We start from the raw sequence: 17,917 nt of genomic DNA, 5'->3' as shown, positions 1-17,917 counted from the left end.
CCCGTAAATAGACGTTAAACATGCCCATCTTGGGAGCTTTTCTTAAAACGAGTCTCTTGCCTTTATTCCATGGAACTAATATTTGAAGGGCTGTCATATATGGTAAGACCCAGTTTTGTACCATCAGATGTGACAGGACTCCCCCCCTTCCTGTGTAACCCTTCATGCACACACCCCATCTGCTCTGGCAGTTCCGCCAACCCACTGGAGTTTATAACAAAACTCTGGAGTGATCGTTCCCTTGTGTTTTGTCAAAAGAAGGTGCCGGTTTTGTTTCTTTCTGTTTTTCGGTAAAGAGCAATGTGTTAGTGCCAGAAGCATTTCCTGTATTGTAAAAACGGTGCTAGATATGTCCGTCACCTTTTCATCATAATTGTATCGATGACAGGTTAAAAGTGTAGAGAGGCGGGTATTTTACTTTCTTCTAGTCATCCTTTGAAGGAACCGACTGTTCTGATTACAGGGTATTTCTTTCGTTTTAATAAACTCGAGTACCACCTATCAGCTGAACATTAAATCCTCTTATGTAGGCCATCACAAGTTTTTAGTGCTTAATATTTCATAAGTAGATTCTAACTGGCAAAGTGTCACCTGTTTGGTTTCATCATAAGACGAGCACTGCTGAGAATCTCTTGAGATGTAACCTACCTTTTCTGACAAAGCTTTTAAAGGGAGACGTGTTTTAAGATATTGCTTAAGCCTTGTGTTTAGCCTGCAAGTCAAGCATCTAGCTTGCCAATGAAATAAATATGCATCTGAGTCTTAAGATATATGTATGGAAAAAGTAATTATTATTTTTTAAGCCCTAAGACTTTCTGCACTACCACACACCATTTAGGATCAGGTAAGGGGTAATAATAATAATTTTTATTATTTATACCCCACCCATCTGACTGGGTTCCCTCAGCCACTCTGAGCAACTCCCAACAGAGGACTAAAAACAGAATAAAATATCAAATATTAAAAACTCCCCTAAACAGGTCTTCCTTCAGATGTCTTCTAAAAGTCAGATAGTTGTTTATTCCTTTGACATCTGATAGAAGGGCATTCCACAGGGCAGGTGCAACTACGGAGAAGGCCCTCTGCCTGGTTCCCTGTAACCTCACTTCTCAGCACTGGACCTCATATCATATGACTGGGTAGCAGTCATATCAGCACAACATAGCTCAGTCAGGGTTGTGGATTCAAGGTGAAAGATTCCTGCAGGGGTTGGACTAGATGACCCTCATGGTCCTTTCCAACTCCAAAAATCTCTACTAAAACATGCTGTTACATGTCTGTGCCAAAGTGACATGGCAGGCAAACTAGACAAGCAGTGGCTTCTTTAGGATCAGAGTGTAAATGTCTTTACCATTAAATTTGCTTTATTAAGTCCAGCCTGTATTTGTAGCATATGGCTAAAACTTAGTTTGATCATCTCCATTTTCTCTTAACACGCACATGTATAACCTTTATTAAAGGCAATACCATTTTGCCTCTCTTTGTAGAGTTAACTTGAGATTTTTGCTCTGTCAGCTTATAGCAGTATAGAATCGATGTATCTGAAATGGAAGTCACCTTTTCCTTGTTTGTTTTCATTCATTTCCAACATTTCAGGTGTTTAAATCAGCCACATGACTTTCCCCAATAAAGTCCCTCTTCAGGTTTGTTTGTTTTTGTTACGTTTGGCAAGTAAATTCCCCTTTCTCTTTTTGATTTTAATAGGGACACCTTGTGATTGGTGGTAAAGAAGTGACTCTGGAATACAGCCAGTCGCCTGAATTCTGGCACTGCAGGCGTGTGAGTATATGGAAAGAGAACTGCAAGTTATCTCAGAAAGCGTATTGAGAATTAGACCACAGATACAGTGTGTTGAATGCTATCCTGTTGGTGTGCTACTTTCTGGGGGAGAGATCTCCAGCTGCTAAGAATGTCGTGGGTATATGTGTATCATCCCTCTGCTGAGAAAATAAATGTGATTTTTTTGGGATGTGGAATCTTTCTAACCCCACATGGGATGGTGCTGCCAGAGTTTCCCCATTGGCAGGGGAGGGAATGTGCACAAAACTAGATGCTTTCTGAGTTGAGAATTCTTCTTCGAATTAAATGAGGCGTTTGTGAATTGGCGTCTAGTATAAAAATCCCGGAGGTATTTCCCCCGTTTGCTTTATTTATTTGTTTAATTCATAAAATTTATACACTGCTTGACTGTAAGAAGAAAACAACAACAACCCCTCAAAGTGGTTTACAATTTTGGTAAACAGTAAAATAAAGAAAAAAATTAACTCTACTTTAAAACATACAAAAGTTGAAGTCCTAAAACAGATTAAAATTACCTCAACTTCCTAAGCATCTGGGTAGGCTTATCTAAACAGCAGTGTTTTCAGTACGTGCTTGATCACAATAGGCAGGGAGTTCCAAAGTGTAGGAGTTGCCATACTAAATGATCAAGTTCTTACAAATGCAGAATGGGCATTATTTGGCACCTGCAGTACTTTAAAAACAGACATTAAAAGTAAGGAACCTGCACTACTGCAAAATGCTTTGTAATATATAGGGCTGCTGTAAACAATGAAGATAATAACCTTCACAGGTAGCTTCATCAAGAGCAGGTTTTATTACAAGCAAATTCCATTGAAGTACATAAGACTTGGATATTGCCAATGAGGAGCGATGATAATCGACAGCTTTGAGATTTTGTTCCATTGAATTCAAGACCTCTTAATGACACAGGCTCCGGTGCTGCTTGCCTAAGGCCTAAACTTCACTATGAGCAGATGCATGGGAGCTGCCAGTTTGCGTCTCTCCAGTAATGTGTAATTTGGGGGGCAGGGGAAGCATAATGTGTCATTCTGTAAGTATCCTTCCTCTCCCTCCCTCCCTCCCTCCCTCCCTCCCTCCCCCACCCACCCCAATTCATTTAGCTGCCACTTTCAAGAGTTGGGTAAACACTAGCATGACAACACATGCTGTTTATCTGCACAATACCATGGAGATTGGGGCAGATGGGGCTCAACAACCTGGGAAGAAGAATCTCATCAGTCTAGGAGAAGGAAAACTCTGGTCTCAAACCTCTGCTCTCTTGCGGAATATCTTTGGGACAAGAAAAGGCTTAGGAGTGAATCCTACACAAATCCGGAATGGAGCCCTAAGACATTTGGATGGCGCCTTGTATGCCTCCTTCCGGGAACTCCTACAGCCAAGCTGGTGCCAAACATATTGCTCTGCTTCCCTTTGGACCACATCAGCGAGGTCTTGTCATCTGGGCAGCCCAGGACCACCATATATATTGCCTAATGCAGTGGTTTCACTTCATCCCTAGAGGCACATTCCATTGTCTCTCAAAACAGACAGATGCCAACAACCCTGGAGATGTAGGTGGTAGCACACACACACATTTTGATGCAACATTCAGCTTATGCTTTAATAAAGCAATGGCATTTGTATAAGAGCTACAAAGTATATTGGATGGAGAAAAAACATTTTAAGTGTCTTTCCCTCATGCTGTGCCTCTTTCATTGCAGTGTAAAGTGTCCACAGTAGGGTATCGTTCATCCTGTTATTACTGCAGACTCCCAAGAGATGGTGAGCCTACTTTTGTTTAATTGACATTTAAATAAACAAATAGTAGTGTGAATTCTAAGTGAATAAAAAACTGAGATGCACGTGGCCCTCCAGATGTTGTAGACTGCAACTCCCATTGACACCAACAACAACATCTGGAGGGCTGTAGGTTCCTCAACTATGATGTGCTAGCAAATACTGCCAGCATTATTGGTAGAGTTATTGTGTTCCTTTCTGCAGATGGTTAACTTAAAACTAGTCAAGAACTCTCCTTGACAGAGAGATTGGTCCAGACTTGGAACAGTCTTTAAGTTTGTATGAGTTGCAATACCTTTTTTTTTTTTTTTTTTTGCTTGAAAGTGCAGTGTTTCATCCAAAGTCTCTCTCTTCAGTAATGCTATGTTGGCAAGCTGGCACTACCAAAGAGAGAGGAAGGGAAGAAATTACCTCCCAAGCTGTTAAAGGCTAATGATGGAGACTTAGAGGATCAAGTGGTGCTACTCATGTTTATGCTGATCCTTGTATCTGGTTTGTTAGTGTGATCCTGCCTATCACTGGTGTAAATCATTAACAAGTCTATAATATGTAGATGGCTAAGATGAAAACAGTTTTCACTAGTACGTATAAGGGACTAAAAGAACAGTTTTAATACAGTGGTTACTGCAGACAGGGCTTCACTTGTTTTACTTTTTGCTAGTAACAGAAGAAAAGGTTGAAAAGGGGGAGGAAGAGTTATCTGAGGAACCAACACCAGAGGAAGAACCTCTTAAGGACCCTGCTCCTCCACAGGAACCTTCTCCTCAGAAACCTACTTCTGAGCCGGGAAGTCAACCTCAGGAACCTGAACCCAAGAAGGATGAAAGTAGGGAACAATGGCCTTCACAAGAAAAGAAAAGGGACTCTGAAATGTACCCACCTCGAAGGGAGAACCAAGAACATGGTTCAAGAAGAGAATCCACAGAAACCAAACATCAGGAGGATGAGAGTAAAAGTAAGTAGATTATACTTGCAACCATTTGGTCTTACTGACTGAGTTCATAATGGATACTTGGACTTGAGTAACTTGCAAAAAGAGGCTTGAATTGAAGCTTGCAGTTTAGAATTCTCTTTGTGTTCTGCAGCATTATTGATTTTAACACTGAGTAGTCTTCAAGTCTGCTGAGCCTAATACCAGGAGCTTTTGACACAGGATGACAGAAAAGATGAAGTACATTTCTCCTCGTGAATTAATATTTCACTTTCTCCTTGTAACTTTGTAACAGCAATTATGCTAAAACGCATCCCTCGCTTCACTCCGCCGGAAGTGATTGTAGGACTTCTGGCACCCTACGTCCGCTTGTCTACTTCAAGTGTGCGTGTCATGAAGAACAAAGCCGGTCGGATGGGCTACACCTATGGCTTCATTGAACTGGACTCTCATGCTGTATGTTGTCATTCGCCACCCACCACCACACAGTATAGTATTGACAATTCTATGGTAGACATACACTTGTGCAAACAGTGTCACCCGTCCTGTAGCTCCCCCCCCCCCATGTGCTTCACGGGGAAGGAGAGGAAGAACAATTCTGTCAAATCTGGAGCAACACTGGATGTTTTCCTGTGCCTTTATCTTCTTATGTGACGGAGTCCCCTTCTGGCTTGTGTTTTTGTGTATAATGTTTAGTTACAATATTGGAACTTTTTCTTCTGCCTTCTCTGTCCAAGGCTAGCCAGCAGTGGTTGATAGTTAATGCATTAAGAGGATGCTCTTCCTCCTGATGTGGCCATAAAGCTTCTACTTTATAGTTTATTAAGCACAGCTCAGTGTTGTCTCCAAACACAAAACTGTGGTTAACCTTAACTATGGTTTACAAAAACAAGCCAGCTTCATAAACCATAGTTTGAAGTTGACTTGCTTTAGAAAACCATGGTAGAGAGTACCTATTTTGTTTGATTTCACCTGTAATTCTGAGCTATAGTTAGTCAAACTTCTGAACTCCTTGTGGCTATGTGTCATAGTCTGGGTTTGAGCTTTTTCTTCAGGGCATAAAGGCTGGGCCAAGAGAAAGAGTATGCCTCGGATCAACTGGTGTCAGAGGGAACTGGTGACCAAGAGGAGGAAAGTGAGAGCTCCTTTGGGGACGGGTGGGACTCACTTGGACTTAGGGCTGCTAGAGGAACTTGATGGGTGGGGGTATAAATAATAAAATTATTATTATTGTGACAACTTATTTCTGGCTTAGTGGCTCAAACTTGTCTCCCCCCCACCCCCAACTGGATTCTTGTCTCCACAGGAAGCAGTCCGCATAGTGAAGGTTTTACAAGATCTGGATCCCCCAATCAGCATAGATGGCCGTGCTGTGGATGTAAACCTAGCCACCGGAAAGAGGAGGTAATAGAAACCTCACTAAAAATGCACAATTATGACTCTGTGTTATCAACATATGCTTTTACACCAGGCACCAAAACATTCAGATTGATGCTTGATTATACATTTGAGGGAAATTTTGCAGAGGATGTTTTTTACAAAAACAACAAACAAAAAAAACAGTAGTGTTATGACTATATGCAATTGAATCTCCTTGTTAAGGTGGCTGTGCTGTTGAACTCAGCTCATAGTTCCTTTGCAACAATGTGGTGATATCACATCTAAGCCTTTTGGAAGTTAGTCATAGTGAACATGAGCAACAGCCGACTGAGCTATAAAGCCAAGTTTCTTGTTGACCAAATTGCCCACTGAAACTAGTAACATTAGAGTGAAGCAAAAGTAACACTTGCCATGCATGTAGCATCTTCAGAAAACTTAAAACTGGTATTAATTCAGATGTTCTCTTTCTGTTGCTAGAAACGAATATGGAGACCACGGTGATGTTCCACGCTATAGCCAGGTATGCTTGTAGTACAATCTGTGATGGCCCTCTGAGGGAATAGACTCCTGCCTCTCAGCTATGCGGACACTGAGGGATTGAAGAGTTTGATTTATGAGTGTTTGCTGGCATTCTTAACTGTTCTATAGAAGTTGCCACTAGGGAAATTACCTGTATTTTCCAGTATTGGTTCAGATTACTGCCCTTCCAATCTTCCTCCATGATGAGCAGGAGAAGGTCATCTCTTCTGTAGGCATTTCGGTAATGCACATCTGATCTGACTTAGCGCCTTTCGATGTCAATAAAGGACCACATACTGGCTTTCCTGAGTTGCACATTTAGGTCAGAGAAGCATACATCAGTACCTTTTATTGCATGACAACCCAGTACATGCAGATTAGTCTGGAGTACTTTGAATTGTGGGGCAATGTCCACCAGATGTTTTGCTTTCTTGGTTTATGTTTTTAAATGCCTTTTCTGTATTAGGGCAAACGGGGCACGGGTGACAGGAGAGGCGCTGACTCACAGAAGCGAAGATCAGAGTGTAAGACTCAACTTCATTTTCTTGTTACTGTGTTCTTCTGGTCACTTTCTACTTGTGAAAGCTCAGTGTCCTTATTCCATTTTTAAAAATGTTCCTTATATAGGGTTATATCCAACAAAGCACTGATGTGAATGTTCCATCAGTATAGACTTGTGCAACAGAACATTCTTCCCTCCTCTCCCCCCCTCCGTGCACCCCCTAAATCTATTCTAGGGGTTTCCCCAAACATCTGGAGCAGATTTGGGGCAGGGGGAAGTCTAGTTGTGAAAATGGAAATCCTTGCACTGACAAGATGTTTTGGTTGAATTCTGCCCAAAGGATTGTTGACATTTTCAATAACAATTAGAAGTTTTTGCAAATGCACGTTTCGAAGCTGAGTATGCTTTGAAACAAAACAAAACGTGTACACCAGCCTTAAATTTCCTGTTTTTTGTATTTTGTATTGGACATCGGAGATTTTTCAGTGGAAATAAGTGTTAATCCTATGTTTGACTTTTATTCTGACTGGAAAATCTTGCAAGAATTTTTTCTGACTTGAAAAATTCAGCCAAATTGAGTGTAGAATTGTAAGGCTTCCCTGCGCTAAATGTGGCTTCCCTGTGAGCCATATCTGGCTCACCAAGTCATAGGAAGTAGACATTGGTCCCCACAACTTTTATCTCCTGATGGGATCAGGAGATCAAGCTATCTATCCTTTAGAGAGCGATTAGAAGATAGAATCCCTCTGCTTGTTCTTTAGAGATCTACTCCAAAAGGTAGCCATAGGAATCTTTTATCTCTGATCTCAGCACTATGTACCATAGCACTGATACTGAAGATTAAGCCTAGTCTTTAAGATAAAAAGCCAGCATTTCCCCTCTCCTTTAGCGCTGGAGTGGGGAGTGCTGTGAGTACTGGTTTTGTGTATGTGGGTCTGCATGTGTTTGTATTTGAGAGGGCACATGTTTCAGTATTTAATTGCATTTGTGTTTGTGTGTGAGAAAGTGTATGTGTGTGACTGAGCTCTCTGAAACTGCTGAGTGGCCCTTGGGAGGGATGACTGAACGTCTTTGGCTGAAAAGTTAGCTCTCCCTGCCCCACATAATTACCAGCTTAGAAAGGGTATTTGAAGTGATACCAAATGCAATCACTAATTTCTTACATGCACCCCAAGACCTGACTTGATTATAATTTGACTGGTTCTCTTCTGTTGGATTGACACTTATTGGAGGCCTCAGGAAATTATCAGGCAAAAAAAGTGACACTTTCTCACTCCTTGGAGAGAATTACATTGAAGCACAATGTGTAGAGATATGTAGTGCTAGTCACCTCGTCCTTATTTAATTTTTAGGTTGAAATTTCATCATCTCATCTCTGAGCAGGATAATTTCTACTCAAGCATTACCTCATTCTTTCAGAGCTGGCCTTACCATAAGGCAGAGTTTCAGGGTATCCTTAAGCAACAGCAGTTATTTAGTGTAATATATATTTATTATCCTGGCAACCCTTTTGGAATCTTCCCCCTCAAACACCAGAATGTCTTGGGCCATCTCTGTTTTTATTTAAATAATGTTTGACACCTTCAGAAATATATGATGTTTGTCTTTACTTCTTTTTCCCCTTCAGCTTCCTCTGATGTGTCCACATTCATTTATGATCCAGACACTGGAAACTATTTTGACCCCATTACAGGGGTATACTATGATCCCAATACTCAGGTGAGGGCATGTGCATGTGTGTGCTCACTTTGCCATTTCAGTGCCAGGAAAAAATATTCTCTAAACATGTACCAAATATCTCCTTCCAGAGAGATGTTCCAATGGGTCGAGAAGCATCTTCATCCCCACCACCGCATACTGGGAGGAGGCGCAGGAGCCAGGATAGGGATAGGGCAAGTGATGAGCCATCCAGTAGAGATAACCGAGAGAGAAGAGAGAGGCACAGAAACAAGTCGGCCAAGGTAAAATAGCTGCGCCATCATCATTCTTATGAACTGTACAAATTGGCATGGTCCAAAGATTAATGCTGCCATAGTCAAAGCTTGCTTTTGCAGCTAGGCAAGTCTAGGAATTTGCAAAATATGCAATAGATAGGGTTTAGCTTAACCTGTAGATAATCCAATTTCCTTTTAAACTCATAATCCTTTTAAGGCACCCAGCTTCTTCATGAACACAAAAGCTCATTTGATCATAAAAACAAGCAGATAAAACACTCTTTCAAAGGTGGGCACGGGTTTGTGGATCCAGAAACCAAGTGCCATTAAACCTAAGTGTGTATTTTAAAAGATGCAAGCAAAGTAACTAAAATATAAAAATAATTATTTGTAGAAAATACTATGATTCACTGGACTGTTGAGATGGTACACTGCAGATCAGACCACTTGAGTGTAGACAACATTTTAAAAATAACCATTCACTCTTGAAAACATACAATCCTACTTAGTCCCTGAAGTTGCCAAGAGAGCAAAACCCAGTTCACATCCAGAACTGAGAGTTCCAAGAGAGGTGTTAGTAAGCCCATAAATGGGCACAAATAGTTCAGTATAACTGTCAATATTATTTTCTTCTTTTGAGATAAAAGTTCTGAGAGTGACAAAGGACTGTAATTTGATTTACAGGCTGCTTCCTCAAACTGCTCAAGCTTCCAGTTTTCCTGTGACTCATCCTGAACAAATAGGAGAATTTTCCAGTAGTAAACTGGATATCTAAAATACCAAGTTTCCATTTACAATCTGGTCTGATACTTGTGGTGTAATCTCCAGAGAATCTTACATGCTAAGAGTTACCCAGTAAATGAGTGCATTGCACTTGCCCTTGTTTAAAAGCTAGTTTGACTTGATCTGAACAGGGAGGGAAGAGCAACATTAATTGAATTCAAGAACAGGAGCTGAAAGCATATTTTCAACATCTCATACAGCCAGTAGCAGATTTCAACTCTTGGCATACGTGTTCCTCCTTACAGCTTTGATGCACTGTTTGCTAAGTATCTACCAGCTACACAATCCCTTTTGAACACCCCTCTGACTCTCAGCCAGTTTGTCATTCTTAGATGCAAAAGAGTATAACTGAGGATAGCAAAAGTAGGAGAGACAAGAAACCATGTATCTCCTTTATGCTTGTTGCTGTAAAGGAAGTAAAGGTACTAGTAAGAAAAATGGTTGGAGGCAGGCAGTGGGGAAGCCGATCTGGCAATAAGTTTTAACTCCCAGTCTTAATGTTTCAGAATGAGAATCCAGCAGAAAAACTTCCTGCAGAAGATGTCTTTAAAAAACCACTACCTCCAACAGTGAAAAAAGAAGAGAGTACACCCCCAGTAAGGACTTTACTTGGCATTTGTCATCTGGAACATTTAATTATTATTTATTGATCTTATCAAGTATGAGGCTTACTGTCCTGCTGAAATTTGTCTGGTGCATGTTGTAGTAAGCTAGTCAGTCACAATTCTTAGCATTGTAGCAGGGAGTGTCCTGTCCCCCTCTTTCTTGCAGCAACACTGAATGGACTGCTGTGTGGTTAGGGGGCCTCTTGGACTGTATCCCTAAACCTACTTTCAAGTGGGAGCCATTGAACTTAGTGGAACTTACTTCTGAATAAACTTGCATGCATAGGATTTTGTTGTCAGTGTTTCTCTTGATGGGCTAAGTTGTTTAGATTTCATTTCTCTTCATATCAGTTTTTTTAAATTGATTGAAAATGAGGAGAAATTGTAACAGATTTCAAATTGTCCGTGTAATGTGCATCAAAAAAAGCAACATGTCAACAGGAGCAACATGTGCAAGACAGAAGAGACAGCAGTGCTGACTTAGATTTGGTCTACACATGCAGCAGAATGTTGCATTCAACTTGTGAGCTAGTTGAATGGCCTGTACCATTTCAGTCTCTTGTTTCAATCAGGGATTGAATCAAAGTCAAATTTATGCAACAATAGTACCAGTTCCCAATTATTTTTATTTTGCATGCAGGCATTCCTTCCGTTTGTCTTCTTACATTTTGGCTATCAGTTTCCCCCCTAGTGAGTTCATGGTAGAGGTGAGATTCAAACCAGGGATTTCCGATTGTAGCTTAGTCACTTAGCAACTGTACTAGACCAGTAATACATCAGTTAAGGCATCTAAGACCTCAGATCCACTGAATTGGCTTTGGTTTGTATGTGCTTCTCATTCTGCCCCCCCCCACTCCCGCCCCTTCAGCCAAAGGTGGTGAATCCTCTGATAGGACTCCTAGGAGAATATGGTGGAGACAGTGACAATGAGGAGGAGGAGGAGGAAGAAGAAGAACCACAGCCACAGCCTCCACGGCCACCAGTGCAACAGGAGGAACGGCCACAGAAGCTTGAAAATGATGAAGAAAAGCTGACTGACTGGAATAAGTTAGCATGTTTACTTTGCCGGAGACAGTTTCCAAATAAAGAAGTCCTGATCAAGCATCAACAACTTTCCAATCTTCACAAAGTAAGGAAAAAAGCAGCCCATTCAGGAGAATCTGCTATTCATACTTCATTTAACAAAACTTCTCCATATTTCACAAGTGCCTCTCAAAGATGTAATTTTTCCTGATTTCTCTTTCCTTCCTGTATTGTGTCCTGCTTGAATGCACTCCTTTCTCTTTTCAGTGCTGTGATCTGCTAGTGTTATGCCTGCTTTTGAAAACAGCTTCAAATCCTGGTTTCAGATTGTGTTAACCACAAGGCAGGTGTAGCATTAAACCATGGTTCATACTGAAAAGGGACGAAGGAAAGAGGATGGTACATGTGAGCTTGTGGGAGATATCAGAAAGTGTTAGATGATCATTATGATCCTGTTTACTCTTTCCCCAAAATGAGCTCAATGCAAACCTTTCCAATCCCCTTCTCAGCAGAAATAAAAATCAAAACAACTGAGAAATCAACAACAGTGTTAGATTAGCCAAAGGCTTCCTAAAAATCCCAGGTTATACCTGAAAGGGAACAGTCATTGCCTGCTGAGTTTCTCTGGGGAGGGCATTCCACCAAGTTGGTGCCCAAGCTTCATTTGGCAATGACACCCGAAACAAGGCCTCAGGTGGCCATTTTTAAGAGAATGAAAACTGTCTTTTTAGGAACAGCAATACATGGAATGGATATGAATAAATTAAATTTCTTTGCTTTCATTTTGTACTCTTAGGCATATTTATTTTGTAGTAATATGTACTCAGCTGTTGGAATTTAGTATAGCGCTTCGTTTTATTTCCAAATGTTTGCCCATACATCCTACTATCTTACAAAATTTAAGAAATGGCTAAACATTTTACATGGCTAAAATAAATATTTTTCATTGCCTGAAGTGAGACAATTCAAAAGCTATTCATTCATTTTGCTTCTTACAGCAAAACCTAGAAATTCATCGTAAAATAAAACAATCAGAACAAGAGCTTGCATATTTGGAGAGGCGAGAACGTGAGGTAATTACATCTGCTTTGTATGGTCCTGTGCAGCTGTGGCTCTGCATAAACAAAACACTAATTCCCTGTGTGCTCCACCAATGCTTACTTGGATGTGTGTGTGTGTGTGTACGTACACACACACACACACACACACACACACACACAGTGCAGCAGGTATCTAGATTCCAGGTCCTGAAAGTGAATTAAACAATCATCCATCATCTACCCAATTTTTTGTCATGCCGTGACAGCCTTAAGCAGCACCATCAGTTGATATTGAGAACTTTCCTTTGTGTGACCTCTGTGCCTCCCTGAGATTTCCCTTGCCATCTGGAGAGTGCTGTTGTTTACCTTGTTTTTCTGGGTGCCATTAGTCTACCTGCTATTTAGAAATAAAGTCAAGTGCCAATAAAGGCTCCAAGTGGGAAAGAATTAAGCAACCTGATCGTGTAGGAACATGGTTTGTTATAAACACCCAGCCCTGGAGACTCTTCTCTTAGCTGTGCAGAGAGACTGCACTGGCTCTCGTCTTGCCTTGATAGGGAGAGAGACAAAATGGATCTGTCAGAAGATGTAGACTCTGACTGCTAAATTTATGCCCACAGAAAAGTCTTGCTTTCAGTGTGCAGCAGTGTTCTTGGATCTAAATGTCAGGCCCCTCTCTGCCTTAATGCTAGCACTTCATTCCACACTTCCAAAGAAAATTAAACACCCTGAAAGATAACCAAATGGTTTCAATTTTATGGAGATGCAAGATCAAAGTGGCTGATACTTGTACTTTGATATTACATTGATAATACAAAGTTAATAAGATGGGTAGGCTCTTGTAGATGCTTGTTTGGAAATGTCTGAAAAATAAAGCAAGATGCTCTGTTGCAGTGCTGAGGGACTACTGGGGAATTTTTCTCCACTCCTTAGGTTAGTTGCACAAATGTATAATTGTTAGTGAATGAATGCATTTTGGGAGGGAAAATCTGTGATGACATCTTCACTAACTCTGCCTTTTAATATAAAGGGAAGGTTTAAAGAAAAAGGAGGTGACAGAAGAGAGAGATTTGAGGAACGGAACTCTCCAGAGAGAAAACGACCGAAGAATTTCAGGAATTCTGAAAGGTATTGGGACATTCTTATCTCAAAGTTGTTTTTGCCAGCTTATTCCGTAACAGTGAAACAGGCTGCTTTGCAAAGTGTGGTCTCTCTTTGTTAGAGGCTCAATGACTATCTTACAGGGATGCCATAGTAACAGCTTTGCTGAATTGACAGATGGTGGTAATGGTGGGAACTGAAGTGCCTCTCAACTCTTTAGGTTGTATCCAGCTAAGTTCTATTCAGAATAGATCTACAGTATTAAAATTAATGCACCCTGGCCTAGATGCTCATTCTTTAGGCAGCTAACAGCCCGGCTCCTAAAGTTTCTTTGCCTCTATAAAACACGCTATTGCTTATACAATAATTTCTATAGCAGATATGCTCCTGAAAGTTTATTCATGCCAGCATACTTACATTTGTTTGCAGTGACTACAAGCCCTCAGATAGAGGAAGACTGGAGAGCAATAACAAAGGAAGCCGTATGATGCAGGCTATGGGCTGGAAGGAAGGTTCAGGTTTGGGTCGCAATGAACAGGGCATGACGTCACCAGTGGAGGTAAAATTCTTGTGTTTGCAAAGGCAACTGTTTTGAATTATTGCATCTTACAAGCATGAACAGTATCCCTGCAATATCTCTGCTTACTAGCATCTGAAGTGCTATTAGTGGAAGTGAGGTAAAGGGTCTTCTTGGTTTCAGCACCCAGGATATGGAATATCCTGCCCTGGGAAGTCAATCTGTCCTTCTTATTAGCAGAGTCTTCACATGAAAACATTGCTGTTCTAGTTATATTTTTTGTTAACTCCTGTTATGTTAGCTGTCTTGAGCACTTAAATGAAGTGGAAAGTGAGGGGTATGTTTTTTTTTAATGTGGTTGGCAATACTGGAGCAAGGTGGGTTGTGGTGCTGAAGGTGGGATTCAGAAAAGAATCCCCAAGAATGGAGGTGGCATAGCATGGCCACTTAAAGGACCAAACACTCAGTGTCCTTATTTACAGCATTTTTTAGGCAAAGCTAACTGGTATTAAATTATGTATTCTCTGTACATTATCCTTACTCAAAGCAATATTGTTAAGCTATGTTTTAAATAGCTTGAAATGGCTTTTGATTGTACAGGTACTCACTTGAACACGCAAAGGGCTAAAACTGTCTAGAGATAGGGTGTGTGCATGTGCAGGCAAGTCCTGCCCGCAATGTCCCTGCATGGGGGCTCCTTTCTGATTTTTGCCTAGTGAGTGGAAAGACATGAGGAGCCTCCATGGGTGGGGTTTTCCGGGGAGGGGCAGTTTTCACCCTCATGAGTTTGATGAATGCCTGAACTGGACCTGTCTGTAACATGCCAAGCAATGTTTATTCCTTCCCTAGTGATAAGAAGTGAACTTGGTGAATGTTCTAGGTGCAAGTACAACTAGCTGCTTTTATCTCTCTCTCCCTCCCTCTCTTTATTTTTCCAGGCTGAAAGTCGAAAGAGGGGAGCAGGATTAGGGACCCAAGGGAGGCCCAGCAGAAGGCAATCTAATGAAACATACCGAGATGCTGTGCGGCGAGTCATGTTTGCCCGCTACAAGGAACTTGAATGAACCTGGAAAGACATCCCACCATACCCAACACACCCCATACCCTCCGGCCCTTCTTTGTGTCTGTCTTGTTTTTTGAATCAATGTTTTTTTGCTGCTGAAGTGTGTTTTTGTTTTTGGAATAAAACAAAAAAAGTCAATGTTTGGTCTCTTCTTTCCCTCTTTACAGATTTTTGAACTGAATCTTACCAGAGAAATAGTTTCTGTTTAAACGCCTTTCAAATGATAGTACATTGTTATATAATAGCCTAATTCTTTCATAAAGTGAAAGAAAATAAGATCATTGATATACAGTGAACAATATAGAAATATTAAAGAAGTAATAAATGACTTCATAAGAACAGAAAGGGAAATCGAAAGCAGTGCAATGTTACCAAAATAATTGATACAGCACAATGTATAAAGAAAATAATAGCAATTGCATAAGATTAATTGCCAAAACAATAAAGCAATTATAGATGGATACAGATATTATATAAAATTACCAAGCTCCACATTGCAGCCTCCTAATACTTACTGCAGCCCATCTATTTATGAAGCACTGTAAGTTTCCTAGCTGTTCTAGCTACATGGTATTTTAGCATTAAGCTGAAGAGAAGAATCATAGTTGATCACCAGTTGGGTATGCTGCTGGTTTTAGCCATAGGCAGTGCAACCCTAAGCATAGCTGCTCAGAAGCAAGTCACACAGTGTTCAATGGGATTTAATCTTGGGTAAATATGTATAGGATTCCAGCCTGTAGTATGCTACAATATTATGAGAACCTAGTATTTTTTTCGCCCATTTGATGAGTGGGCAATATCAATATCCTCTTAACCTATGCTTTTACAACAAATGCCTCCTTTTGGGCAAAGGGTTTAATTCTTACTAACCTGGGGTGCATTTAAACAATGTGCAAATTCAAATGTTTGGCAATAGAAATACACAAACCATTTTAGGCCACAATTTTCCTGTTTACAGCCTCCACACCCACTACTGTATCCCTGCTGGGGAAACGTATATATGCATCAGTATGATACCAGTCTTACTTCAGAGCCCAAATAAGGGTATGCAGGTGAGAGATTGTAATCTGAAAAAATGATGGGGAGTGGCTGAACTCCTGAGGTGCTGCAGTTCTAGTCATATTTTCCTCCCTGTTGTTACATCCACAGGTCCCAAGTCACATCCAGTTCTGCTTGGAGCTCAGTGCTAGTGTTCTCACTGGAGCAAACTTCTGCATAAACAAGCTTAGGATGCTTTCCCAACAAATGTGCTTGGTTGCACATTTAGCTAACAATGCTTTCAGTTTGTACAGAAACCATAAAGCTTCCCCCCCCCCTTTTAGTTGATAATTTGAATTTCAAACAACCTTCCTAAATACCAAAAATGACACATTCTCAGTGTGTGTGTCCTTATGCAGCTAAGACAACACCATCCATCACACACAGGAGGCAGGCTTTGGGGGAATCCTGGGATTTGCAAAAATACAAAACGTATTTAAGAAAGAAACCCCAAAGGTATGGCAGCCAGGAAGCAACCCATTGTGGCCACATCTATTAGAGAAGGTCAGGGCTAGCTGAAACCAGGAACAGGACGATCGCTACACACGACAAAATGTTGCTGCAGGTTTCACTTGCAGTTCCCTAAGCTCCAGTTACAGATAGGTAGCCGTGTTGGTCTGCCATAGTCAAAACAAAAAAATTTTTTTCTTTCCAGTAGCACCTTAAAGACCAACTAAGTTAGTTCTTGGTATGAGCTTTCGTGTGCATGCACACGTATCTGACGAAGTGTGCATGCACACGAAAGCTCATACCAAGAACTAACTTAGTTGGTCTTTAAGGTGCTACTAGTTCCCTAAGCATTAGTCCTTTATAAATAGTAGCTCAAAGCTTATTTTTGGAAATTCACCCTTTTGGCTGAACTCTTATTTCTACAGGTGGAGTCATTCTGCAGTGCAAGGTGTCGCTCCTGAAAGTGGCTGTTGAGGGATATTTTGGTATTGAGAGGCATCCCACCCGCGCCAGCCATTTTGGGAGGGTTAGAATTCGGGGGGGGGGGGTAAAATTGGGAGATCGCTTTCTCGCTCGCCCCTTATGTGGAGACCATCTTCCCCGCCATTTCATACGGTGAGTAAACAAGCGGCAAGCCTTTTGTTTCCCTGTCCTACCTGTAAGGCCCGTTTATGTATTTGCAATAGGGCCAAAAATAAGACCAGAATCCGCCTTGACTAGGCGCGTCTGGAGACGGAGGGGCGGCGCCGGCTACAAAGACTCAGTTGAGCGACGGGCGAGACGTTTCCCCATTCCTGTGTACAGTATATGCTTCCTCAACAGTAAGCCTCACTGTGCCCAAGGAGACATAATACCAAGTAAATGCGCACAGGATCGCACCCATTACGTGCTTCGCGTGTTTCTCCAGAACGTGGTAATTCTGCAGAAAAGGCTTTTCTATAGACTGCATGTGAATTGCGATGTACCATTAAGGCGTGTGTTAGAAAGCCTACTTAATATCATTTCGCCATTATTATTATTTTTAAAAAATTAAACATCATCATGGTGTATTCACACGCTCCAGACTTCTGTTTAGCTCGCCGGCTTTATGAAATGGCCGTGATTGCCGGCGATGTAAATTTCACAAAATGGTTGTCTGCCCAGCGGGATCTTTGCAGTCACTGCACATCACTTTTGCACAAAGCAGGCTCCGTGGCCGGCGGGGAGGAAACCCCGGGAGATGCTTGAGTCATGGGTCTACTTGGGAGCGACAAGCTCGCCGCGGTGGGTCTAGCTTCGCATCTCTGATGTCCCATCACGAACATTTTTGGGCACAATCCCGCTCTTCGCCCTCCCTCCCCCACCCCGCGAAACGCAATAAACGAAGGTTGGGCTCCAGCACACCGACGCTACCCAGCAGGCCGCGCGGAGCTCAAGGCTGCCTCTCGAGCTCGCGGCTCGCTGGAAGCTTCC

General features: G+C 41.5%; 1 protein-coding gene and 1 long non-coding RNA gene across 8 annotated transcripts in view; one reads left to right on the top strand and one right to left on the bottom strand.

Annotated features, from left to right (window-relative positions):
- Nucleotides 1-15,115, top strand: part of RBM6 (RNA binding motif protein 6) — a 54,743-nt gene extending 39,628 nt beyond the window's left edge. For 4 of the 7 annotated variants that reach the window (XM_083603289.1, XM_083603290.1, XM_083603293.1 and 1 more), the window contains exons 7-21: nt 1,705-1,779; nt 3,504-3,564; nt 4,241-4,534; nt 4,806-4,966; nt 5,817-5,914; nt 6,368-6,410; nt 6,876-6,933; nt 8,539-8,630; nt 8,720-8,872; nt 10,135-10,224; nt 11,102-11,362; nt 12,255-12,329; nt 13,327-13,424; nt 13,827-13,956; nt 14,853-15,115. In XM_083603289.1, the coding sequence (XP_083459415.1) occupies nt 1,705-1,779; nt 3,504-3,564; nt 4,241-4,534; nt 4,806-4,966; nt 5,817-5,914; nt 6,368-6,410; nt 6,876-6,933; nt 8,539-8,630; nt 8,720-8,872; nt 10,135-10,224; nt 11,102-11,362; nt 12,255-12,329; nt 13,327-13,424; nt 13,827-13,956; nt 14,853-14,978 (1,815 nt within the window). In that variant the 3' untranslated portion in view covers nt 14,979-15,115. The remainder of the gene's footprint in view (nt 1-1,704; nt 1,780-3,503; nt 3,565-4,240; nt 4,535-4,805; nt 4,967-5,816; nt 5,915-6,367; nt 6,411-6,875; nt 6,934-8,538; nt 8,631-8,719; nt 8,873-10,134; nt 10,225-11,101; nt 11,363-12,254; nt 12,330-13,326; nt 13,425-13,826; nt 13,957-14,852) is intronic. The other 3 variants (XM_083603291.1, XM_083603292.1, XM_083603295.1) reach the window with 1 other exon arrangement.
- LOC310757895 lies at nt 11,278-17,610 on the bottom strand. The gene is made up of 2 exons (XR_014545549.1): nt 17,122-17,610; nt 11,278-11,628 (listed from the first exon to the last, which is right to left on the bottom strand). It is a non-coding gene; the product is annotated as an uncharacterized lncRNA (long non-coding RNA).
- Between the last annotated feature and the right edge of the window lie 307 nt (nt 17,611-17,917).

Source organism: Podarcis filfolensis (assembly GCF_964270895.1).
Source record: "Podarcis filfolensis genome assembly, chromosome: 2".
In the NCBI taxonomy this organism is placed as follows: Eukaryota; Metazoa; Chordata; class Lepidosauria; order Squamata; family Lacertidae; genus Podarcis; species Podarcis filfolensis.
Note: the sequence above shows the minus strand (reverse complement) of the source record. Positions and strands in the feature narration are given on the sequence as shown.